Source organism: Pelobates fuscus, chromosome 5 (assembly GCF_036172605.1).
Source record: "Pelobates fuscus isolate aPelFus1 chromosome 5, aPelFus1.pri, whole genome shotgun sequence".
Lineage (NCBI taxonomy): Eukaryota > Metazoa > Chordata > Amphibia > Anura > Pelobatidae > Pelobates > Pelobates fuscus.
In genome coordinates this window covers 347,781,908-347,808,926 of record NC_086321.1, presented here as the reverse complement: position 1 = coordinate 347,808,926, position 27,019 = coordinate 347,781,908, and the positions used below count along the sequence as shown (strand labels likewise).

Genomic DNA, 27,019 nt, shown 5'->3' with positions numbered 1-27,019 from the left:
TTACCCTGAGTAGACCGAAAGCAGTTTGTTTGCAGCAAACACAGGAATGACTGAAGTCTACACACTGTTTAATTTCCGCAGCATATTCAACCACAATGTGTCACTCAGTTACCCACCTTCAAATAATCCCATACTTCCCTTCCCTCTTGCAAAGTGACTTAACACTTACTTAACCACCAAACTGCTGTGGAAATGTGGTTACACTGACTAAACTTAGTGTAAAGAACATTTAATTTTTACTTTTAGACTTGTGCATTCAATTTCAAATGAAGTCCAATATGTCCAAATTTTGGTAGTAGGTCTTCCGAATTCCGTAACTCTGAATCATATAACATATAACAGAGTAAACAGAGTATTTTTTTGGCTTTTGTAGATGTTATAGGAGGTGGAATTTAGACATAGATAGAAAGCAAGATTGCCTCTTTTTACAGGTTTCTCTGTAATTGAGTAGTCTGTGATTAACAACATTTAAACCAAATGACACCTCGGATAAAATGGAAAACTGACCTCAAGCACATTTATTTTAAAACAATAACAACAAAATGTAGTAAAGATAAAGTGTTGAATTGTGTCCAAAAGATTTCCAGTAAAAAAAAAAACTTCAAACTCAAATAATGTACCTTTTACCATCTCAAAGAAGAGCAGACATTAGCATTCAGAAAAGTGATACAATATGATTTGTTCAAAAAGGTTAGCCATACCCACAACTATGAAACTTTTGTTTTAGACCTGGGAGATATATAAAGACAGAGACAGGCACAAACAGACATAGACAGAAACAGGCATAATCAGACACAGGCATAGACCAACAATGTGGGGCATGCAGTGTGTGTCCACAGGTGATATAGTTTGTGTGCACAAGTGATGCAGTGTGTGTGTAAGGGATGTAGTGTGTTTTTGTTAGGGATGCAGTTGCGTGTGTGTTAGGGATACAGTGTGTGAGTTGGGGATACAGTGTGTGTGTTGGGGATACAGTTTGCATGTGTAGAGGATGTATTATTGGATGGGGGTTATATCCCCCATCCCTCTGGTTACCTTGGGGCAGGGAGAGGGGACATCCCTCTGTTCCATGGTGGTCCACTTTGGAGAGCTCTCACCCGCTGCATTTGCAGATCTTGTGTAATGACTCTCACAAACCCTGGACTTGAGACAATGCTCTGACCTTCCTGGAGCTTGCAAGAGCAGAGAGTGAGGCCTGTACTTTGGGAGGGGGCTGACCAGGTGTTGCGGGGCAGACCAGGAGTTGAACCCTGATTGAGCCTCTAAAAAGCCCTGTGTCTTCAAAATGCACTTTACGATTATTAGCTCAGAGTCCCTGGCCTGCCTCAGAATTTGGGACTCAAAGCTAATAATTATAAAGTGCATTTTGAAGACACAGAGCTTTTTAGAGGTCCAATCAGGGTTCAACACCTGGTCAGCCCCCTTCCAAAGTCCCTGCACTGTGGGTGGACAAAACAGTAGGGAGGGGACACTCAGGACTGCAATAAAGGTAAAAGTGTTCGCTATTTGTAATGAGAAGGGGGGCTTTATTCAATTTAAAAAAATTTGCACAAAGGACTAGACTTTGGGTTGACTGAAATTCGTCCATGTGGCGTTTCAGTTTGGATACATTTCAACCATGCAATCATTTAAATGGCATAAAAGTGGTCCAACCAGTCGACTTAAAAATATATAAATATGATGTATATATTTGTCGGTACACTGATCGGTGCATTTCCAGCCATTAAGTTCACAGACCAAGTGGAGAATTAAGTAGAAGAAAAGATAGAGTAGCAGTAAAATATATACATATATATTTATATTTTATATATTTACTAAATATATAAATACATAAATCTACATTTTTTCTCAGATCCTCCTTTTTTTACGCTTTTGGTTACTTCTCTTAACATTTAGTGTCCGTCTCCTAACCATCATACATCTGTTTTCCCATCAATCCACATACGGAACTTCGAATCAGGAAACAAATTAAACTGTTCGTCTATTGTTCATTTTGTTTGGGTCATTATACTTCCATATTGCTCTTTGGAGTTACATAATTTGGACAACGTGCTGATTTACTAAAATTCGGAAGAATTGCAGTTCATTTGTAATCATCTACAGGGGACAATAAAAATAATATTTAACAATTACTAAATAATATTTAACCACTTAAGGAACAAACTTCTGGAATTAAAGGGAATCATGACATGTCACACATGTCATGTGTCCTTAAGGGGTTAATAACAGTCTTTTAACTATACTTCAAAGTAACTTGTTTCTTTGACTCAAACGTGTACAAAATATAATGATGTGTAATGAGTCCTAAGTCCTGTTACTTAGAATTCTAATTAATTTCAGTTCTTTTTTACCTAACCAAATTTAAGTTCATAAAAATCTTTTGAATTCTATAAAACACTGTTAGTGTAGTTGGAAACCTTCCCAGAAAGTAGAGATCGACCACTCTAAATCCTCAGCTATCCCATGGACTTATTTTACTGCTCGGACAGGAGAACCACCATCAAGTACTTGGGGAATGGTCAATCAACAGACGCACATGCAGCATGTAGCATTCAAAGATATTCCACTAGTTTAATAATTGAATAAAGGTCTCATACAGAGATGGTGTGTTTAGGGGGATGCCAAGAGGCACACCAATAAAAGCAATAATGCTTACCAATAAATGAATACATACATGCATGAATCATGTCTCATAAAAGAGAGCGGTCTTGGTGTATCAACCAACAGAAAGTGTGAATATGAGGCAGAAATATGTGTCATGCTCTGATTACGTCTATTAATACTTAAAAGCATAGGACTTACGTGCGTATATGCTAAGAACAGATGTAACATTCTAAGAAACAAAGCTTGGTACATTAAACAATAAAAAGAAAAGAACACCAGGGATATTACTGAGAACTAATTGGCAGATTTCGACATTAAACCTTTTAGTGGTGGAAGGTTAGTCAATTTCACATTAACTCTTTCAGTGATGGAATGTTAGTTAATCTCAAATTAATCCTTACAAACACCTAACAGAAACTCTGGAAAATAAAGGCAAGCTAAAAAAAAAGTGAATAATAGTAGCAATTGGTTGAAACCACTCACGTGGGTTGGAGCCTATAAGCTATTGGCTCCGTAAGTGACTCCTTTTTGCTCTTGAGGCAGCAACATACCCCTTTATCCCAAATGATGTTCTCAGGGGCGTATTAGCCGCGAGGCAAACAAGGCATTTGCCTTGGGCGGCATTTTCCAGGGGGCGGCAAAAAACGCCGCCCCCAAATGCCCAGGGCAAATGCCTTGTTAGCCTCGCGGCTAACCGGCATGCTGGGCGGTCGGGCGGCGCGGCCGGCGAGGGAGCACTTCCAGAGGTGTGTTTCCCTGGTGGTCCAGTGGCTGCTGGGCGGCGCGGACGGCGAGGGAGCACTTCCTCTGAGCTCTCTGCTCAGCTCCCTCGCGCGCCGCCCGCAGAGTGAGGCTGGGAGCCGGAATATGACGTCATATTCCGGCTCCGCCTTCCAGCCTCACTCTGCGGGCGGCGCGCGAGGGAGCTGAGCAGAGAGCTCAGAGGAAGTGCTCCCTCGCCGTCCGCGCCGCCCAGCAGCCACTGGACCACCAGGGAAACACACCTCTGCAGAGGACCCCCCCCCAGCATTCCCAAAGGTAAGGAGGCTGGGGGGGGTGTCTGTGAGAGTGAGTCTGTGAGAGTAATTCTGTGAAAGTGAGAGTGAGTCTGTGAGAGTGAGAGTGAGTCTCTGAGAGTGAGAGTGAGTCTGTGAGAGTGAGTCTGTGAGAGTGAGTCTGTGAGAGTGAGTGTCTGTGAGAGTGAGTGTCTGTGAGAGTGTCTGTGTCTGTGAGAGTGAGTCTGTGAGAGTGAGTCTGCGAGAGTGTCTGTGTCTGTGAGAGTGTCTGTGTCTGTGATGGCGTCTGTGTCTGTGAGAGTGTCTGTGTCTGTGAGAGTGTCTGTGTCTGTGAGAGTGTCTGTGTCTGTGAGAGTGTCTGTTAGTCTGTGTGTGTGTGTCTGACTGTGTGTGTCTGCCTGTGAGTGTGTGTGTATGTTAGTGAGTGTGTGTGTCTGCTAGTGAGTGAGTGTGTGTCTGTTAGTGTGTCTGTTAGTGAGTGTGTTTGTCTGTTACTAAGTGTGAGTGTGTCTGTTAGTGTGTCTGTTAGTGAGTGTGTTTGTCTGTTACTAAGTGTGAGTGTGTCTGTTAGTGTGTGTGTTTCTGTTAGCTAGTGTATGCGTATCTGTCAGTGAATGTGTGTGTGTGTATTTAGAATGCGGGGCGGGGGGAAGGGTTGGGTTGGGTGGGGTGGCGCGGGAGGGGGGCGCCTGAATTTTGTCCTGCCTAGGGCAGCACAAAACCAGAATACACCACTGGATGTTCTCCCGAAGATATGGAACAAGCAGAGAGAGAGATGCTTTTGAGAAGTCTTAATATTGTTTTTATTATTATTTTTTATCTCTACAATAAATCGTTATTTTTTTATATTAGTCCATATAGTCCTTTCTAGCCTCCAGGAACACTATGTGGGGAATGCTATCCCAATAAATTAGCATATTGCCAACAAACCTCAGAGCCAGGAATTCAAGGCTCTGTCTAAGGTGAGCATAACCATTACTATCTCACTATTTTGTATACACTATCTGTACAATACCACCTATGAGGTTCTCTCTCTCTGCTTGTTCCATATCTTCGGGAGAACATCGTTTGGGATAAAGGGGTGTGTTGCTGCCTCAAGAGCAAAAAGGAGTCACTTACGGAGCCAATAGCTTATAGGCTCCAACCCACATGAGTGGTTTTAACCAATTGCTACTATTATTAATTTTTTATTTTTGTAAACCATCTGCACTATATTCTCTCTTTTTGTTGTTTTACTTTGTATGTACATTTGGACGCATTGTATCACTATGTTGGAGGGGTGAGTATACCCCCTCATTATTTATATTAATATTTATTATAGCGCTCCACTCGCTGGTATATTGTTTATACCTTTTTATTCTTATATTTTGCACTTTATTGTGGATTAAGGTATTCCACTTTTTGTGTTGAGCTGCTTTTATTCAGGCACTTTAGTATATCACTCACTATCTCAGTAAGGGATAGTTATTGTTTTCTTTGTGTAAAAAAAAAAAGTGAAAATAAGGTTTGTAACGGTTCGTGTATGTCAGAAAAAAAATGATTGTGGCACAGATAAAACATTCATAAACCTTGCTCCCTTGCAAATCTTTTTTTTAACCTGCTTTTTTTTCTGATATCTAATTTTCACTGTCAGAAGCTATAGCAGTCTGCATTAGGTTAAAGGAACACGTTGGCATTAGGAATACAATTTCCTAGCACTGTAGTTTTAATGTCCCTGCTCAGTTTCAGCCCCACGTCCAAGTAAGCACTGTAAAAAAGAAAAAAACACAAGTTTTCTCACCTATACTCCAGTGCCGATTTTCCTATGTTGCTGCCACCCGCTCCTCCTCCCATGATGTCATCTTTGAGGCATGCCTCTAGAATAACGGTTCAATCCAATGCTCCTCATAGATCATGCGTGAGTGACGTCACTGAGTATTAGAGTAACCGTACCGGCTCTCCTATCCAGAAGGCTTGAAGGTATGGCTTGAAGTACACCCCTCTTTCAGGAGGATAATGCACCCTGCCACACTGCTTACATTGTACAGAAATGGTTTGAGGAACATGGCAGAGTTCAAGGTGTTGCCTTGGCTTCAAAGTTTCCCAGATTTCAATCCAAGCATCTGTGGGATCTGTGGGCAGGACCGGACTGGCCCACCGGGATACCGGGAAATTTCACGGTGGGTTTAGAGGCGATGGGGAGATGGGGTACTGTTCATGAGGAGAGGAATTGAGGTACTATTTATGGCGAGGGGGATATGGTTACTGTCTATGGGGGGGAGGGGTTGGGGTACTATTTATGGGGAGGGGGATATAGGTACTGTCTATAGGGGGTTGGGGTACTATTTATGGGGAGGGGAATATGGTTACTGTCTATGAGGGGGGGTTGTAGTACTATTTATGGGGAGGGGGATATGGTTACTGTCTATGGGGGAGTGGGGTACTATTTATAGGGAGGGGGATATGGATACTCTCTATGGGGGATTGGGGTACTATTTAAGGGGAGGGGGATATGGGTACTGTCTATGGGGGGGTTGGGGTACTATTTATGGGGAGGGGATATAGGTACTGTCTATAGGGGGATTGGGGTACTATTTATGGGGAGGGGGATATGGTTACTGTCTATGGGGGAGTGGGATACTATTTATTGGGAGGGGGTATGGATACTGTCTTTGGGGGGGTTGGGGTACTACTTATGGGGAGGGGGATATAGGTACTGTCTACGGGTGGGTTGGGATACTATTTTTGGGGTGGGGATATAGGTTCTGTCTATGGGGGGATTGGGGTACTATTTATGGGGAGGGGGATATGGTTACTGTCTATGGGGGAGTGGGGTACTATTTATGGGGAGGGGGATATAGGTACTGTCTATGGGGGGTTGGGGTACTGTTTATGGGGAGAGGATATGGGTACTGTCTATGGGGGGATAGTGGTACTATTTATGGGGAGGGGATATGGTTACTGTCTATGGGGGATTGGAGTACTATTTATGGGGAGGGGGATATGGTTAGTGTCTATGGGGGGGTTGGGGTACTATTTATGGGGAGGGGGATATAGGTACCATCTATGGGGGTTGGGGTACTATTTATGGGGAGAGGATATGGGTACTGTCTATGGGGGCTTGGGGAACTATTTATAAGGAGGGGGATATGGTTACTGTCTATGGGGGATTGGAGTACTATTTATTATTAGGGGGTATGGACTCTCTATGGCGGGATTGGGGTACTATTTATGGTGAGTGGATATGAGTACTCTCTATGGGGGGATTGGGGCACTATCTATGTGGAAGGGTTGGCTTACTATCTATTGAGAGGGGGATTTGGGTACTCTCTATGATTAGAGGGATTGGGGTACTATCTATTAAAGGAGGGGGAGGAGGAACATAGGCTATTAACTATGGGGGGGAGGGGAATGGACTACTAACTACAGAGGGCAGAGAATATGCAGTCCATTCTACTCCCCTATTACACCTATGGGAAATAGGGGAGTAGAATGGACTGCAACCTATGGGGCAGTAATGGGCTGCTAGCTATTGGAGTTGGGAATGGGCTATAGACAGTGAGGGCTACAAATTCACCACTTTTTCAGACCGTGCCCACCATACACAAAACCCCCCTGCATTTACAAACACACATTAACCCACTACACATCTACGCCCCTTTACGCACATTACCCTTCACACACATCCGTGCATTCACACACACGCATATGTCCCTACATTCAAACACATTGACCTGCCCCAAAAATATGCACATGAATCCACACAAACTACATACAAATATGGCCCTGCATTTACACACACATAAAACTAGCAATATAAATATGTCCCTGCATACACACAGACTGAAGTTGTGTACATATTTTAGTAAATAAAATTAAAACAAATTAAAAAAAGCAAATACTGTGCACAAGCATGTGAGTTGACTCGTAATGTTTCACACGTGGCTTGTAATTCAAGGAGCAAATTAACCCCTACTTAACTTAACATCCCAACATTCCCCTGCACTCTACCATCCTGCTCCACTTACTAATTTATAAACATAGAATACATATATATATAAAATATATATATATATATAATGTAGATTGGATTAGTCATATTAGTCCAGTAGACAAGATGCCAAAATACTATTGTAGTATGTAGTAATACCTTTTCTTATTACACTAACAAAATATTTAAAATACTTTTTAGAGAGTTTACCTCTCTTCCACAAGTCTAAAACAATACTGATATGGTTGGTTCAGGTGGTTCTAATGTTGTGGCTGATAAGTGTATTAACTGGGTTCAAGATATTCCTGTTTTCGTGAAAAACAGCATTTTCTCTTAATTATGAGTTTTCAACTGTACAAATATTTTAACGGAATTAGACAATAAATGGTTTTAGCATGTGAAAGGCATGGGTCATTACACTATTTGTTTGTGACTGTACACACTCTCATTTCCAAATAATTATATTCAAGCTGTTTAAAATGTCTTTGTGTTCCTTTTCACCTGGTGTTTTATCATAGTCATAGGGATTTTGCCACACTGATACATTAACCTTACTCATTATTTACCTTCATCAATTCCATGATGCCTACTACAATATTTTGATAATGGATGCTTTATCATGTCTTCCTTACATACCTTCCAAGTGTCCCTATTTAGGAGGGACAGTCCCTATTTTGTTTCCATGTCTCTTTGTGAATTTCAAAGTCAAAGGAAAACTCCAGACCCATGCCTCCCAATTATCCGGATTTTGCTGGGTCAGTCCAGATATTTGTGTCTTGTCCGTCCGTCCTATCTTTTGGGGACACCAGTGAACGGTCCCCAATAATCATAGCATGAGAGCATCATTAGACACACTCGTGCTTTGTTTGAGGCACTGGGACCCTGCAGCTCAGTGGGATAATGCATGATCAGTAGGATATGTTAGACCCTTGGGTTGCAGGTTCAAATCCCGGCAGGTTTAATTCAGCTCTTCATCCTTCCAAGGTAGATACATTAAGTACCGTTAAATTGGGTAATAGTAACAATTGGATGTTGGGCTAAGGTAACATCCCCAGGTAGTACTTGGAAACCAGGTAGTACTTGGAAACCAGAGTAATCTGAATGTATCTTTCTTAAATTAGAGGGGCAAAGGTTTAAAAATAATATCAGTATTACTTTACTGAGAGGGTAGTGGATGCACGGAATAGCCTTCCAGCTGAAGTGGTAGAGGTTAACACAAAGGAGTTTAAGCATGCATGAGATAGGCATAAGGCCATCCTAACTATAACATAAGGCCTGGGACTAATGAAAGTATTTAGAAAATTGGGCAAACTAGATTGGCCAAATGGTTCTTGTCTGCCGTCACATTCTATGTTTCTAAGTAGAATGTGTAAATATCATACATTAACTCATGAGCCAGTTAAATTACCTACACCCTAGTCCAGGCATAGGCAACCTTTGGCACCCCAGATGTTGTGGACTACACCTCCCTTGATTCTTTGCCAGCATTATGAGTGTAAGAGCATTATGGGAGACGTAGTCCAAAGGTTGCCTTTCCCTGTCCTACAGTATATAAAATACAATCGTAATTTGTTTCAGTTATTGAGAACATTGACCCTGCTTCTTTATTTTAAATTTTAGGAAATATTTCTTTAATGGGTAATTTGAGATAGTGCTCTAGATCAGTGGTTTCCAACCCAGTCCTCAAGTACCCCCTACCAGTCCAGGATTTAGGGATTACCTAGTTGTGTCTAAGGTGTTTTTAGAAAAAAAATAAACAACACAATAGCGTAATCACTAAATCCTGGACTGGCAGGGAGTACTTGAGGACTGGGTTGGAAACTAGTGCTCTAGATGATAATCAGTCATTTCTGTCCTCATTCCGACTTGCAGTGCTTCATTCCGGAAAACATCTATCAACATAAGTAGGTTCTTCTGAAGAGGGAAAATATACTTGTTGTATGCTTTACTAAATTGACAAATGTTTCCTTTTTTTTTTTTACATACTTCTGGTTAACTTCTAGGAAATACACTCCATCAACCCTTTGTGGTCCTATATCGGCATATAGCCGACAAAATATTTTACCTCTTGTTGTCCAATGTCAGATTTTCCCTGGAGAGCACCGCCAATCCTCCAAGCTACTCTCCGATATTGGTCCGCAAGAGCTAAAATATTTTGTGACATAGGATTAGGGCTTAGTACGCCACTGACGAGAAAGGAGTGCTGCAGCCGCCTGAGGCTCTCTATAGAGCGCTCAGGCGGCTGCAGCCTTATAGGAAGCACCGGCTCTGAGGCCAGCTCGGGGCCCCAAGCAGTTGCTTGGTTTGCCTGTCGGGTAGCGACGGGCCTGCACACATACTCTTAAAAGCACATATAAATAAAGTGCATATGCAGCATTAAAATAATGACATTTAAAGCATCACCAATTCAAAAATCACTGCTGGTGGTAATTTTCTTTCCCAACGCATTTCATCAATATGTGACTTCATCAGTGAGTGGGGTGAGGGATTTTTTTTTTTTCACAAGAGCTATATAAATCAAAATGCATAGCAAATAGCAATAAAAGGCTCATATATATATATAGTCAATAGTTCTGTACACGAACAAAGCCCACTTTTTGAGATTTTAGCCTAGGACTCAATAAATGGCTCTAATCATCTAAGAACTAATCCATAGAAAATAGCTGAAGACGTCTAAAATAAAGTAGAAAACGAATGTGGGGACAAAAAGAAAAACCAATATAAATAAAGCAGTCAGTTTGGCTTGTTATATTGATTCCCATGTTGGGAGGTTTTAGTGGAAACGTACCCTTTGTTTTGCTGGGGCTTAGTGCCCCTTGACTTTTACTTCTGTGGAATTTTAAATATTCTTTTACAAATATTTTGGACTTTTTGAATGTTCCTTTTTTTATGCCAACAGACTTTTGGTGATTTATAGATATATCTTGATTTTGGATCAATATATATGAACCTTTATTATATATAATATCAGCTAAAGAAGTCTATTTGTATACTCTGGATATTCACAGTGTCAAAGCTGAAAGGAGAATAGGTAACGCTTATTGCTCCTGGTATAAAGTGGACTTAGAGAGTGCAGGGATTCTCAAATGACCCTTACTTCCACACAGTTGGAGAACTTGTACAAGTTTGGAAACTGTGACACAAAAACATGTTATTTATTTTTCTATGTAAAAATAATTTCCCAAAACTCTGCAGTGAACAAACATAAACACAACATATATCTTTACATTTCAATGCACAGTTATTCTTTTTTTGCTGAATTTAACTTGACTGCTGACGCGTAATACCATCCCACCAGTCCGCTGCCTCCTATACAAAACACAAGACACAAGTTTATGTGGATAGGGCAATAGGCACAGTTTTATTGATTAACATGCTAATTACTTAATTAACCACCTGTCAGCTGTTGATTGATTATCAAACAGACAGTTTCTACAACCTTCTAAAACCAGACTCCGACTCCCCAAAGCTGACTCGGCGTCTAACTCCTTAATGCGGCTGAGTTGGCCAGTAATCCCGCAAGCTGTGACAACATAAAAAGAGACAAACACCAAACAAACAGCCTAACCATATCTCGGGCAGATGGGAATGATAGTCATGGTCCGTCTACTGCTTCTGCAGTAAGTCCCAACTCCCCTACTATCCTTAAACTTCTTCCCAAACTTGCAACATTTTATCCCTTAAATTCCAGTTCCCAATCTAGGGACATCAGTCATGCTCTCCCTTCCCTAGGTGTTCAGGGGGAACCTGATAGTAAAAAAATTTAAATAAATAGTGAATGAGCACTAGTTTAATAGCCTTTCAATTGACCCACAAGTGATTTCATTGAAAGGTCACAGAACATTAAAGGAGCACTATAGTGACAGGAATACAAACGTGTTTTAGGCCCCAGTCCCCTCTGTCATCAAAGGGAAAGGTCAGTTTACTCACTTTTTTCCAACAACGCTCGGGTCCTGTCGTGACTGGCCCCGCACACCCTTCACCCAAGCTTGACTGAGATCATCAAAGATCTATGGGAAAGCAGTGGAAGGCTATGGCGCATACGCGGTTATTGTGCACCAGTCAGCATTTCTTCGTAGAGGTGCATTGAATCAATGCATCTCAATAGGGAAGTTCAATGTCTCCATGCTGAGTGTGGTGAAGCTGAATGTGCAGCACTGAATCAGGAAGCATCTCTGGAGTCTGTCTAAGTGACTGCCACTGGAGGTGTCCCTTGGCAACAATGTAAACACTGCCTTTTCTTTGAAAGGCAGTGTTTACATTAAAAAGCCTGAAGGGACATACTATACTCACCAGAACAACTACATTAAGTTGTAGTTGTTCTGGTGACTATAGTGTCCCGTTAATTGTCTAAGCTGAATACTTCAACTTAGTATAACAACCGCAAGAGGTAAAGATTCAGCCCTTAAATGGAAACATTGCAGTTTGTAATATAAAAAATAATTTTTTTTTAATGTTTTGCAGGAATAAAAGGACCGTACACTCAGGACACTTCATCCAGATGAAGTTGCCCGGGTGACTTTAGTGTCCCTTTAAAATATGCAGAAATATGAAGAGCATGTGAAAACCCCAGAAAACCAACATAACATGCCATTTTGTCAAGGGTGCCCAAACTTTTTGCAAACCGATGTACATTAATTATTTTGGAATCTTATCACTGTTTCCAATCTGTCTGTCAAAATATTTGTTTGGTCTCTCCCACTGACCAAAGTTTAAAAATATATCTTGCTGTGTCTTCTATAGTAACTGCTTCTAAAAAGCAAACCAGGGGTGCCAAATTGGTAGATCCCCAGATGTTTTAAAACTACAGCTTCCATGATGCTTTGTCGTGCAAAAACCATGCAAAGCATCATGGGAATTGTAGTTCTACAACATCCGGGGATCTACCTTCTGGGTAACCCTGGTTTACACCAAGATGAGAATGATAATTTTTCCAAAAATACCCAGTTGGTTTATTTATGAAATAGGTTGTGTATAATGTAAGTAAATATATCACAGAGATGTTATACTTTAAAATACTTGAGTAGAAAGCAACTACTAGAGCAGAAATAATTAAATTCTAATTTCATAGGCAGAAATAAAAAACAAAGAGGGACATGAATTGTGACTTGTAACCTATTAACAGTACTTACTTTTTATTGATTTATTTATATGTATTTTATTATTAATAATATTTTTATTTATTTATCTGTTTATATATCCCAGGACGTATCTTGTACTCTCCATTGCACAAGTCTCCCAACATATCCACAATTAGAATGTCTGTTTTGTAGAATATTGAGGCACACTGACCTCTAGTGGACAAAGGGTGGATAAAAAGCAAACAGAGGTTTAAACCATTGCCCCCAAATTAAAATGCACATAATACAACATTTTCATTCCTTCTTTTTCTCTGCAGCGGGATCTTTGTCTTTTTCCTCATTTTCTTTAGCAATGCTGTAGTAATAAAGTCGCATACGAGACTCCACATTTTCAAAGTTCGGACGTTCTGCCATCCTGTAGACAGAGTTAATAATAATATTCATTTAATCAGATTTGGCACATGTAATATGCAAAAATAGATAATCTATATGGAATATTAATACAAAGCACAGTAAGGCTACAGTATATAGTCATTTTTTACAGTAGGTTAAATGTGTTATTGCCTTTAGGAAATAGGTGACATAGTGTGTGTGTGTGTGTGTGTGTGTGTGCGCAACATTGGTTATTGGCTATGGATTAATGTAAATACAAAGGACACTGAAAGACACAGACAGACGTTTGTGCCAAAATTTGAAGGTAAAGAAATTTAACACACCACCATACTTACAGGGATTTGGGGATTTAGATTGCTCAAATACCAGTGAAATCTATAGGAATGATGTGTGGGCGATGGGGGGGGGGGGTGGAGGACAGGAGGAGGAGGGGGACAGGGACGGGAGGAGGAGGGGGGAGGAGGAAGGGGGGGGCAGAAGGAGCTAAAAAAACCATATATAAACTGTACTTGGAAAATCGAGAGGAAAGATCACTGCGTTCAGTCGGGAGGGGGGTAGAGGGAAGACATGCACAAATCACTGCGTTCAGTCTTGGGGGGAGGAGCCATGCACAAATCACTGCGTTCAGTCTTGGGGGGGGGGAGGGAGCCATGCACAAATCACTGTTGTTCAGTGTGAGGGGGCAGGAATAATGCACAGATCACTATGTTCAGTCTGAGGGGGTGGGGCCAAGCACATATCACTGTGTTCATTTTGAGTGTGTATTTTTGTAATGTCCCTAAGAAATGAGATTTGCCAATTCACAGATCCGCCCAGAGAGCTAAGTAACCTAGGTGCACTCTGAAGGTAGGTAATAATGAACACACCACACTAGGTGGCCCCCATAGTCCTTCCTTTCATAATAACTAAACAAAGGGATAGCTAGCTGGACAAATTATTGATTGGCACTTTTTGAAGAGATGGATGGTCATAGGTTATGTTAAATAAAAGGTTTCTTACGTGAATATCCAGCAGTCAAGCATGAGTTGATACATTTCCTTGGGGCAGTTTGCGGGACAAGGCAGACGCTCACCTCTATTAATGAAATCCAATACTTCGGTACCTTTGAGTTTCTAGATCACAAAGATGTAAGAAATGGTTAAGTTCTATGTGAACCTCCCACTGCACCCCAAAATCATCTTATGCTGCTATACCTGTTTTTTTTTGTTCATCCTCACCTTGTATGGTTTTTGCCCATAGCTATAGGCTTCCCACATGGTTACACCATAGCTCCACACATCGGTTCTACTGGAAAATTTGCGGTGAGTGACGCTCTCTGGGGCATACCATTTCAGAGGCCACTTACCACCGTTCCGAGCCTGAAATATAAGAGGGATTCAAGTTTCAATTATTTAAATGTGCATTATATATATATATAACATATCTTTTATATGTATAATTATATACTATAATTTTTAATCCTATGCTACTAGTCAAGTCTTAAAACTTACTCCCTACCAAAAGCCGTAGTATGCGCTCCAGGGGTGGTGAGTGGAAATTGTGAACTACACACTGATCGGCCACAACATTAAAGCCACTGACAGGTGAAGTGAATAAACTCAATTATATCATTACAGAGGCCTCTGTCAAGGGGTTGGGTATATTGGGCAGGAAGTGAACAGTCAGTTCTTGAATTTCATATGTTGTAAGTAGCTTTGCCAGTTGCCCAGCACCAATCCAGGAGCAAGATACAACCATGGAGACTTCACCAGAATATTTTTATACCCTGGGAGTCTCCCTGACATGGGGAGGAAAACTAGATGGGTATGGGTGACAATGACAATTTACACAGTATTTAAATTAATTTAAAGGGCTTAAATTAATTTTAATTTAACGAGGAATGCTCACTTTGATTGCTACACATAGCACTTTGATTGCTACACATAGCTCTTCTTGGGGCCAGAGCTGTCTGTACTGTGTAAACTTTAAATTATATATAATATGTATATTGCATTGCAGTAGTACAAAAAAGGCTTGGTTGCAAAAATCTCGTTGTCCTTACGAGGTTAAACCTTTTCTCAGCCACACTGATAATGCAGAACAGTTTTGAATATGTTCAATGGCATATGCCAATGATAACATTGAACAAATATATACAGTGCTAGTTAAATAGCTCTCTGAAAAAAATCTTGGAACGGAGAAGACAAGTACAAGGCCAGGATAGGCCTTAGGGCATGCCTTCAAACAGTCCTGATTTTAGCGGGACAGCCCAGATTTCTGGGTCCTGTCCCGCCTTAAATTGTGTGTTGCCCAGATTGTGTGTGTCAGTTTACGTGTCTTTAGTTAGCTGGTGTGTGTATATATTTGTGTGATTGAACTTGTCTGTAGTAAACCTGTGTGTTACTAAACTTGTTTTTTTGTCAGTAAGATTTCATGTCAGCAAACTTGTCTGTGTATGTCCATGACCTTGTCTGTGTGTGCCAGTGAGATTATGTGTTTGTGTCAGTGAGATTGTTATTTAGCCCGTGTATATGTAAAAGAGATTGTCTGTGTGTGTATGCTCACTATAGAATTTCATTATTTTTCTCAAAGGCAACATTTTAATTAGAGGAAATATACATAAATATACACATAGCAGTTTGCCTTTTTAGCATTTAATTTATATGTGCCTAATATCACCACCTCAGATGTTTGTAAACTACTGTTCTCACATTGCTGGGTTAAAAGTTAGCCCACGAGATTCAGGTAGCCTATGCTATCTGAAGATCATGAGAACAGTGTTCCCAAACACCCCAAGAGTCATGGTTAGCTATCTTGCAATATATGTTATGTTCATATTAAATGTTATGGAGCGATGTGTGGAGTTCGTAAGGCCTAGAGCAGCACAAAACCTAAATACATCTCCACTCAGGAATAGTTACTAAAGTCCAAATTGTAGCATCTTAAAAACTAAATTGCAAAATAACAGCTGAAATTGCAAAAATGAAACAGCTGAAATTGAGGCATTCTCCAAACCAGCTATGTTTGTCTAAATTTTACTATAAGTCATAGTTTAGTGAATAAAACATACCGTAATGCTCCACAGCAATACAGCTCTGCCATGGAGCTCAGTCCAGTAATGTGACTTTCTGTCTTTCATACTGAGCCATTTGTAGGTTTTTGACTGATATTTTGATGAGGATTCTGACAGCCATGGTACGTACAGCATAGGGCCAGTACTGGTCTAGAAGCTTAAGTCTCCCTGGTTGTTTATAGGTAGGAGCCAGATAAGTTGTGCAGGGGATGCGCAGCAGTAATTTTTGAATCTGCATCAAACTGTGGATAGTTTTATTGTGTTCGGTATCACTGCAACTTTTTGGCACCTAGCTATAAACTCCATATGACAATAATAACAAAGTATTTAACCAGGAAAGGTACATTCAGATTACTCTGGTTTTCAAGTACGTCCTGGGGATGTTACCTTAGCCCAACATACAGGGGTTGTTACTATTACCAAATTTAATGGTACTCATTTTATATAGCTTGGAAGGATGAAGGGCTGGCTCAACCGTGCCAGGATTCAAACCTGAATCCCACTGAATTATCTCACCAGCTGCTGGGATTCACTGCATTACTTTTGACTTATTTATTCCAGCATCATAGTTACCGTATAGTAGCTGTCATCTGGAGCCAGTGCTTTAGAAAGACCAAAATCACTGATCTTAGCATAATGCTGATTCACCAGAAGAACATTACGAGCTGCAAGGTCCCGATGCACAAAGTTATGCTCTTCTAGGTATTTCATTCCAATGGACACCTGGTGCATAAGTTCTGTGACATTACTGATCGATATCTCCTCCCTGCAGAAATACATAATGGAATGTTATAATAGTCTGTTGAAACCATTGATCCCCACTATTTGCCTATGTTGCCAATAATTACAAAGCTTATTTTTTTTTTAACCTTGACCCTTTAATGTTATGTTTATTATAACTCACAGGAACAAAGAAGACCCAACTCTTATATAATGATACAGGTGCACCAGACTAGGGCTAGCAAACTCCAATACAACAGTCATAGAACAAATATGGTCCAGGCACTCCAGATCAATAGTCAAGCAGTTTTTTTTAGAAAAAGAACAAAAAGTGCAAAGAAATGCACTTATTTTTCCAATAAAACTGCTTGACTGTTGCCTGGACCATATTTGTTCCATGTTTATTATAACTTTGTGTGTAACATTATAAAATCATGACTTCAAAGGAAAGACTAAGCAAGGTAACCCATGAGGAGTCTATTAAAATGTTGTGCCCTGGTTTTTTCACAAACCAGTTAGGAAGAATTTGACAAAAACCTGGGCTTTTTACATCACATAGAGACTGCCCATTCCTCAGTCACACTGATAATACAGACCAATTTTGATATCCATTACATACAACCTAAAGTGTACTGATAGGCTTAGACTGATAAGGCTAAGGAGGGGTCAGCTCTGGGTGCCAAAAACCGTGGAACAGTACCCACATAATCATGGCACCCTCCAAGTGGAGGTAGGTTGTGCATACAATCACAAAACAAAACTTTTTTTTTTTTACCACTATAAAAAAATAAAAATCAGAAAAGCAGGAGCAATTTTACAGGTGCAATGCGGGACACACTAAGGAAAGTGGTCCACCTTGAGGGACAGTAGAGAAGGGGGTGCTCCCGGGATGGGCAGACTCTCCTGGGGCGACTGAACAGAGAAATGTTTAATCTTATGCCAGGTATTTTCACTGAAGTAGCAATGAAATGGAAGTGGCGGGGACATGGCAGCATAATATACCCACCGCTCTCTCATCTCTTGCAGCACTCACTGGCACGAGGGCTGCACTGGAGAGACTTGGCAAAAAGAAATGCATTTGGACATTGTAGTCACATGGACAGGTAGGAATAGATGAGGATGAAGGATTTTACATTAGGACAAGAGGTAATATGAGGGACTGGTGCGATTCATAGATTCAAGAGGGATATGGAGGAATTAGAGAGACATGTTGAGGATGTGGAGAAAGTTGGAGAAAAAAATTAAGGGATATTGGAGACATACCTGAGGTTCATATGGGACCAGGGACTGGTAGGGGATAGGGCAAAGGCACCAGGAAAAGCACCCAAATGAGGAAAGAAGGGATAAACACATGTGGGGGAGATAGGGCAGGGTGACACAAATGGGAAAGAGATAAAGGAAGGAGACACAAGTCGGGAGAGGTGAAGGATAGAGGTTGGTGGGGGAAAAGAGGTAGAGAGACAAAGGTGTTTATGAAGTAGAGATAGATGGAGAACATAGGAAGAAGTGCGATAAATATGCACAACAGAGGCATGGGAGAGCCAGATAGTAGTGGGGGAAGATGTGGAGATCAGGAAGAACAAAATGCATTTGCAACACTCAAATACACATCTACATTCATCTACATTCATACACACTGCACACAATCTATCTCCATTCACACACAAACACGTAGCACACAAATAAAATGGCAAAGAAAAGCATTAACAGCAATTGGTCTAGAAATACTGCATTAATTCTGTGCACTTGACTCCTGGCATACCTTGTACAAATATTTTGAACAGATAATGAGGAAATTAAATGTCCTAGTGTGGCTTTTTTTTTGGTAAAACAGTGTGGCTTTTTTTGAGAAAAAACTGGTATGAATACTCATTCCATAACCTCATCACCAATTAACCACTACAATAAGTCCTACGGCAAATTGTGCTTAGTGTCACCTTTAAAGTTCAAACCAGAAATTTGGGTCCAAGTGCCAACCATGCTATGTACACCTTAGTGTGCTTAGATAAAATTGTATTCTCTATGAAGTGACACTATGTTATACTAGGGATGGTATGTGTACTTTAAATCATCTTTAATTCTCACTTTAGTAAAAAAAAAAAAAAAAAAAAAGAATTCTAACATAAGTTGTTTTTGTAAATAGACAAAATGGATTTCATGCAATAATAAGTAGTCTCAACAAATAAAGCAAACCCTGATTAACAATTGTTGTCAAATGTTTATATTTCATTTTTTTTAAACCATTACATTTGCTGAAACTTGATTTTTTTTTTACATTTTATTTTTAATGATGTATAATGATTTTATTTTTTAAATTCTTTCAGAAAACTTCACTTTCTGTCTGAGCAACCATGTTGGGTCAGATTCTTCTATTATCCGACTAACTACTGCTCAAACCTAACTGGCTGCTGATGCAGGTCACACAGAGCAATGACAGCTCTTTCTCAAAAAATTATTATACATCATTTAAAAAAAATAATAATTTTAAGTTTTTATTAAGTGTAATAAAAGTTAAACAAAACAAAAACAAATAAGAACTGGAACTTTGACAGTAGTCATTTAATTAATGCCCCATACTTACTTTTTAGATGATAAGAATTTGTTGAGGGGCCCCGCTGATGCCATCTCCATGACAAGCATAAGAGATTCTGCCTGGCAAACCCCTATCATCCTCACAATGTATGGGTTGTTCAGTTGATACATTATCTCTGCTTCCTTCATCATTTCTTTTTCTATTGCAGCTTCGTTACCGTTCTGCATTTTCAGCACTTTGATGGCTACATCAATATGGCGCCTAAAAAATTGCATTTTATTGAAAGATGCAAGAAGATTGAAAACAAAAAGTGTACCACAGAGAAAACTCCTGGATATAATTTCTAAATTATATTAAATGAGACAATTAGCAAATGTGTAAAACATGTGGTACATTTTGGATAAGTGTAAATATATAGAGATATGTAAATCAATATGCATATTACAGTAATATTGCATATATTACAGTATACCCCATCGCAGGTCTCTGCACAAGCCTAGGGGTATCTTTGGGGGAGGAATTCTGTCAATTACTACTCAAACGCAGCAACACAGCAATTTTACCTTGTCTGCATACACATATCAGCCTGTCACAACATAGAAGTTGAAGCCTTGTCTCAATCCCATTTCAGGTATTCCTCCAAACATTCCAAGGCTCCTTAAACACATGCTCAAACTCCTACATTCCAGGACCTCATTCTGGATTAGTTCATCTCATGGTCATGGTAGAGTACTGGCACACGCGGCTCTCTTGCTTATACCAACCATTTTCATACCAGAACTCTCGCCATTTTAATAAGTTCATTTCTGAAAATCGAATCGTCAATCCGTACTCCATCGATGTGACATTCACATCCTTTTGCCACCTGAACCTTAAATTGGCTAACAAACACTTAAACTTATCTCATACCCACCTGCAGACATATACCTACATACTATCAACAATAAATGGCGCCAGGTCAACATACTAGACCAATTGTCCGACACTCAAAGGACCACACAGGCATACGCTCTCTTTTAAGGTTACACGGTAACCACTCACTACATCAAATTCATCCAGTACGTCGGGACACAATTCATAAAACTCTGATACGACCCTTCATCATATTCAGGTCCAGACTGCTCCTTCTGCACTGGTGAGTACCCTCCCTTCTGCTCTCCTTCTTATATCCCCCCATCTTGGCAACTATGTATCCCTCATACTCCCACCCCCTTACTGCAGGGCAGCAGTCATGCCTCCCCTTCCTTGCAGTCCAGGGGATATCTTTCTTTTAGAATAAGCACTGCTTCTGCAGCCTTTAGTAAACATCCCAGCGCACATCATAAACTGGGACATTGGAATCGTCTGCATACACCAGATATCCCTCAAAAGGAGATGGAACTGAGACAGGCATTTAAAGTACTGGTTATGTAATGTCAGCACGTACTAAGGATTAAACTGTTAACGTTTTGCCCTCTTTTACAGGCCTACCCGAACATCGGTTTTGGCACACCCCAACCGACTTATACCCCTACTATAACTTGGCTTATTGTCCCCGACTACAGATATGTATATATATACACATACGATACATACACACTAGTTAGTTCTATTGTACTCTATAGCCCAGTATAAAACATTCATGCTGACAATGTCAAACAATAGAAAGATATCAGCACCCATTGGTCTTCAAGAGGATATGAACTATATCAAAATACCCTTGTTGCAGCTAAGTTTAAACAAAAGTTTGGTGGAAACTTACTGACTGAGTGTCACTCAAGATATTTGGAAGACCTGTGTTTAAAATTCCTTTCTATTGTGCATAAATTATTATTTTTATGTATATATTTAAATCAGAGACGGATTTCCAATATGACGACCTTTTAAAAAAATAGGTCAAATGACGTATAAAAATATTTATTTAACTTGCAGGTAAATACAAGACCTTCACATGTAAATAGACAAAAAAGAAAAAAGAAAATGTACATACGCACTCTTACCTTTTCATCTTGTAGACACCTTTCTTGACAGATCCAAAATTCCCGGCGCCCAGCTCTACTTCATCTATTAAAAGCTGATCTCTCTTCAGGAAAAGTTTACGCTCTTTAAGCTCCTCTGGATCACTATAAGGACTCTCATACACCTTGGTGTCCATAGGTAGTATTCTGGCATTCCCTTTAAATCAATGTGATGAGAAAATTGTGAGTGAATTGCAGCTTTTTATTTAGCAGAAAAATCTGTGTTAAGAAAAGTACGTGTATGGACTAGGGCAGGGATAGGCAACCTTCGGCCCTCCAGATGTTGTGGACTACATCCCCCATAATGCTCTTAAACCCATAAAGCGGGGAAAGCATCATGGGTGGTGTAGTCCAAAACATCTGGAGTGCCGAAGGTTGCCTATTAGAGATGTCCCGAATAGTTCGCTGGCAAATAGTTCCTGGCGAACTTAGCTTCTTCGCGTCCGCCCCTATTCGTCATCATTGAGTAAACTTTGACCCTGTACCTCACAGTCAGCAGACACATTCCAGCCAATCAGCAGCAGACCCTCCCTCCCAGACCCTCCCACCTCCTGGACAGCATCCATTTTAAATTCATTCAGAAGCTGCATTCTTTTTTTTTTTTTTTTTTTTTTTGGCAGAAGTGTGTTATATTTGAGCATGCTAGGCTGAATGTGCATATATCATGGCTAGTTGAACTGAGGGTATGAGTATATAGCAGTACATTGTTGTGAAAGATGGCTGTCATGTTTAGGGTGTAGCTTGCACGTTATCAACTGTGTATTTATATCAGCAGCTCCACCACTAGTTATAAATCAAGTGTGAGTCGCCCCATGAGATGATGAGATGAGACTAGTGAATAACATAATACATGAACGGTTAAGGTAAAGGCATGTAAGGAACTACGACAATAAACTCTTTAGGAGGTGAAATAATGACATGTTTAATTGCTTGCTACTTTACGATTAGTTAATGTGCAGAGAGCAGTTCATGTGATCAAAGGCATGGTGTGGAGGATCGGCTATAGTGGGACATGCTTGGCAGGCTGCTGTTTACTGCTTGTGCTCATCCGATCCCTTCTGGGCACCAGGTGCAGACCCTGGGAGTCCCTGATACCTGGAACAACAAAGGCAAGTCTCTGGCTGAGTGCCAGGTTCGCGGCTTGAGATGGTGGAAGCTTGTTTTGTCGGGTGGTCGGATCTGTCCCGGTGGTGCTTCACATCCGGTGCGGGATTGTTGTGGCTTAAGGTGAGGCGAGTGTTTGACGTGGGGCAGGCTCTGCATTTCTGTTTGTGCCTCCGGTCCCGTCTTCGACGCCTTTTGCGTTGGTGGATTTTAATGGGGACTGCTTCGCATAGCTGTGGTGGAGCTTGTTGGGGCTGTGGTGGAGATTGTTGGGGCTTCCTGCTTGTTATTTGCTTCCAAAATTGATTAAAGAGTCTGTCCAGCTTAGACTCAATATCCTGCCATGCTTTGCTGGTACCAGGAGGACACGCGGCTGCAGATGAGTATGTCAGCCTGGGCGGCTGTGCTCTGTGCGTCCATTAGCTCCAGACAGCCTCTCAGGGGTGGACCGGTCCGAGGAGGGGGGTAACGGAGCTCCTGACGGGAAATAGCTGCTCCTGGGCATCCCAGGATCAGGAGATCAGCCACCTCTCCCGCCCGGTGAGCACACTTGCCACGTGGAGGTAAGTAAGACTCTGTCGAGTTGCTGACCGCTATTAAGCATGTCGGGTCGGTCAGGTAGGAGCAACATTGCTGGGTAATCCCCTTCTGGGGTGAAATTCGCTTGTTGATAGCTGCTTAAAGTGAGATATTGAGGGAGCTCACACAAAGTGCGTCTTTCCTCCATGACAGCTAGGCCCCGCCCCCCGGAAGCTGCATTCTTAGTGAGAGGAGGGACAGTGTAGCTGATGCTGATTTAATAGGGAAATCGATAGCTATGCTAGTGTATTCAGTGTCCACTACAGTGCTGAAGGACTCATCTGATCTCTGCTGTAAGGACAGCATCCCAAAAAGCGTTTCAGGGCCTGCCAGGGCACAGTGTCACACCAGTGCAACTCATATCTGGTGTAACAGTAGTGTACATTAAAAAAAACTAGAAATTTGACTGTGAAATAATAGCAGTCAGTTTCCTTCACACGTGTGCGTTTCAGGGCCTGCCAGGGCACAGTGTCACACCAGTGCAACTCATATCTGGTGTAACAGTAGTGTACATTTAAAAAAAACTAGAAATTTGACTGTGAAATAATAGCAGTCAGTTTTGACTGTAATAGACTGAATACCAGTTAGTTGTCTGCAAGCGTGTGTGTCAGGCCTACAGCGTCTACTCTGCCAACTTCTGCCAGTGCACAGTGCCACTCATATCTGTTGTCACAGTAGCTTGCACGCATAGTACCACTAATCGAAAAAAAAATGACAGGCAGAGGCAGGCCACCCCGCAGGGGCCGTCGTGGTCGTGGTGCTGTGATTCCCTTTGGCCCTAGAATAATGCCCAGTGTTCAGAGGCCACGTACCCTGAACTCGAAAAGTTCTGAGGACATAGTTGACTGGCTAACACAGGACACCCAATCTTCTACAGATTCCCCTCGGAACCTTGACGCACCATCCTCCTCCAGCTTAGCTTTGGGCACGTCTCAAGTTACCACTCGCCCGCCTGCCGCCACCATCAACACTAGCACCACAGCCGCTTCACTTGATCTGTCAGAGGAGTTATTTACACATCAGTTGGAAGAAATGAGTGATGCGCAACCATTATTGCCAGAGGATGTAGATAACAGGGATTTGTCTCAGTCAGGCAGCATTACACACATGGACGTACAGTGTGATGATGATGATGTTGTACCCGCTGCTGCTTCCTTTGCTGAGTTGTCAGATACAAGTGAAGCGGTTGATGATGACGATGCGTCCGTGGATGTCACGTGGGTGCCCGCTAGAAGAGAAGAAGAACAGGGGGAAAGTTCAGATGGGGAGACAGAGAGGAGGAGGAGACGAGTTGGAAGCAGGGGGAGGTCGTCGCAAGGAGCTATTGGCACAGTCAGACAGCATGCATCGGCACCCGGGGTCAGCCAGACAGCACGCCAATCAATGCATGCTGTTGCCACCACCAGAATGCCGTCATTGCAGAGCTCAGCAGTGTGGCATTTTTTTGGTGTGTCTGCCTCTGACAACAGTTTGTGGTGTTTGCGGTGCGTTAAATGGGGAGTTTGGTCTGTCACTGTGAAGCGGGCGTAACCCTTACACTACCTGATCGATACAACATCATATCTGATGTTTTAAAGCATGCTATTCCAAACAATTTAGGAATGTTAGGTGATTTATGCCCTTTATGGATTAAAACCAGACTCTGCATCAACTATGTAATTTTCCATGGGAGTTTTGCCATGGATCCCCCTCCGGCATGCCACAGTCTAGGTGTTAGTCCCCTTGAAACAACTTTTCCATCACTATTGTGGCCAGAAAGAGTCCCTGTGGGTTTTAAAATTCGCCTGCCCATTGAAGTCTATGGCGGTTCGCCCGGTCGCACGGTTCGCCCGTTCGCGAACATTTGCGGAAATTCGCGTTTGCCGTTTCCGAACGGAAAATTTTATGTTCGCGACATCTCTATTGCCTATGCCTGGACTAGGGTGTAGATTAATTCAACTTCTCCATCCTGATTCTGTATGGCTCATTAGTTGATGTACGATATTTACACATGCTTTTTTCTACTTATCATATTATGTTCTCTTTGTTTAGCTGTTACAGCTTAGCCTCCCCATGTATTGGTGTTAAACATGCATTTACAAGCGTTGCATTTTGATTACGTGTGGCATGTTGATGGTTATAATTGCCTTTCTTGCTCTTTGTGACACATCTACAATCATGGTCATGATGATAGAATTTTCATCCTGTGTGTACACACTCCCAAAATAAAGTGAAATTAACTAAATTGTAGGAACATAAGTGTGTGACCGAATCAGGGCCTGACTGGGAATGAAAACCAGCCCTGGAAATATCTGCATACCAGCCCAACAGCATACAATCTAATACACTGCCCTCCCCTTCCCTCCCACAATTTAATGCACTGTCCTCCCCTTCCCTCCCCCCAATTTGATACACTGTCCACCCTCCCTTCCTCCCTCCCCCAAATTTAATACAATGCCCTCCCATTCTCTCCCCCAATTTAATACACTGCCCCCCTCCCTTCCTCCAATTTAATACGCCGACCCTCTTCTCCCAATTTAATACACTGCTCCGCCCACAATTTAATATACTGCCCTCTCTCCCCACAATTTAATACAATGCCCCCCTCCTCCCAACTTCGTTCACTGCCCTCCCCCTCCCAATATAATACACTGCCCCCTCCTTACAATTTAATACACTTCCCTCCCCACACTTAAAATACACTGCCACCTCCTCTCCATTCAATACACTGCCCTCCCTCCCCACAATTGAATACACTGTTCTCCCTCCCCACAATTTAACACACTGCCCCCCTTATTACAATTTAATACACTGCCCTCCCTCCCCACAATTTAATACACTCCCCTTCCTCCCCACAATTTAATACACTCCCCTTCCTCCCCACAATTTAATACACCGCACTCTCTCCTAACAATTAAATACACAGTGTAGCAAAACTTAGTACACTTTTATTCACTGTTGTTCGGCTATCCGTACACCTCTGTTAGTTTACCGAACCCCCATCTGTGTGGTCCCCTTGTTCGCAACTTTTAACAACCGACCACCTCTGGCTGTTAACCACAAATTGCTCATGAAGGATATTGTTTCCCCTGTGTGGCTGCCATAAGTATAACCAAACGCTTGTGTTCAAACCATTTAGTCTCCCATATGCGTGCGGCAGTACATGGTCGTCGACAGCATGGAACTATTTTCGACTACACGACCCTGCAAACACCCGGTAAACTGGTACCGCTGCCCATCCAACTTCCCAAACCGCCATGAGAACTGTGTTCAGGAGGCATGAACTACCAAACGGGGAACATTCGTATACTAACAGCCACGGGGAGCATTCATCGGTGTTCGTGCGAGAACCCTCGAAAGATGATCGGTCGTTGCCTTGTTTTCTCTGAAACTGTTTTGAGGCATCACCTCGTGGCCGACCGGTCAAACATCATTCGAATGGCATTCCCCAACCACCGAAGGGATCTGAGTGATATTTTATTCTCTCACTGTTAAAATACACCTACCATTACAATTATAGACTGATCATTTCTTTGTCAGTGGGCAAACGTTCAAAATCAGCAGGGGATCAAATACTTTTTCCCTCACTGTATATACATACACACTTTTTATATATTTTGACTAGTATTTTCATTTAGATTTATTTAACTTTTGGCTGTGTACTTGTATGCTATACTATATCTAGTTGTGGTGGTTTCTCACCTTGGGAAGGTTCCGGAGTGTAATCTCTGCTGGTTAGGAATTGTCTCTGATAGAAAAGAATAGGTAACAAATATGCATTATTATCATTACATTATTTTCCAGGTCCTTGAATAAGACCAGTTATATGACCAGCGAGCTGCTCATTTTTAAAATGAATCATGTTTGAACCATATATATACATATACATATATGTATATAAATACAAGTAGCTTAGCACTCACCCATTAGTCATTAATTTCCAGATACAGTGCCTTGGTACAATCCCACATATATGAAATGTATACCAAAT

The 27,019-nt window shown here is 41.4% G+C and overlaps 1 protein-coding gene across 1 annotated transcript in view; it reads right to left on the bottom strand.

Moving 5' to 3' along the window:
* Window positions 1-12,057: 12,057 nt before the first annotated feature.
* Window positions 12,058-27,019, bottom strand: part of LOC134612262 (tyrosine-protein kinase ZAP-70) — a 78,788-nt gene continuing 63,826 nt past the window's right edge. The window contains exons 8-14 of the mRNA XM_063456608.1: window positions 26,731-26,776; window positions 21,349-21,523; window positions 19,418-19,630; window positions 16,690-16,882; window positions 14,282-14,422; window positions 14,064-14,176; window positions 12,058-13,086 (exon numbers count right to left, since the gene is read on the bottom strand). Of these exons, the coding sequence (XP_063312678.1) occupies window positions 12,966-13,086; window positions 14,064-14,176; window positions 14,282-14,422; window positions 16,690-16,882; window positions 19,418-19,630; window positions 21,349-21,523; window positions 26,731-26,776 (1,002 nt within the window). The 3' untranslated portion in view covers window positions 12,058-12,965. The remainder of the gene's footprint in view (window positions 13,087-14,063; window positions 14,177-14,281; window positions 14,423-16,689; window positions 16,883-19,417; window positions 19,631-21,348; window positions 21,524-26,730; window positions 26,777-27,019) is intronic.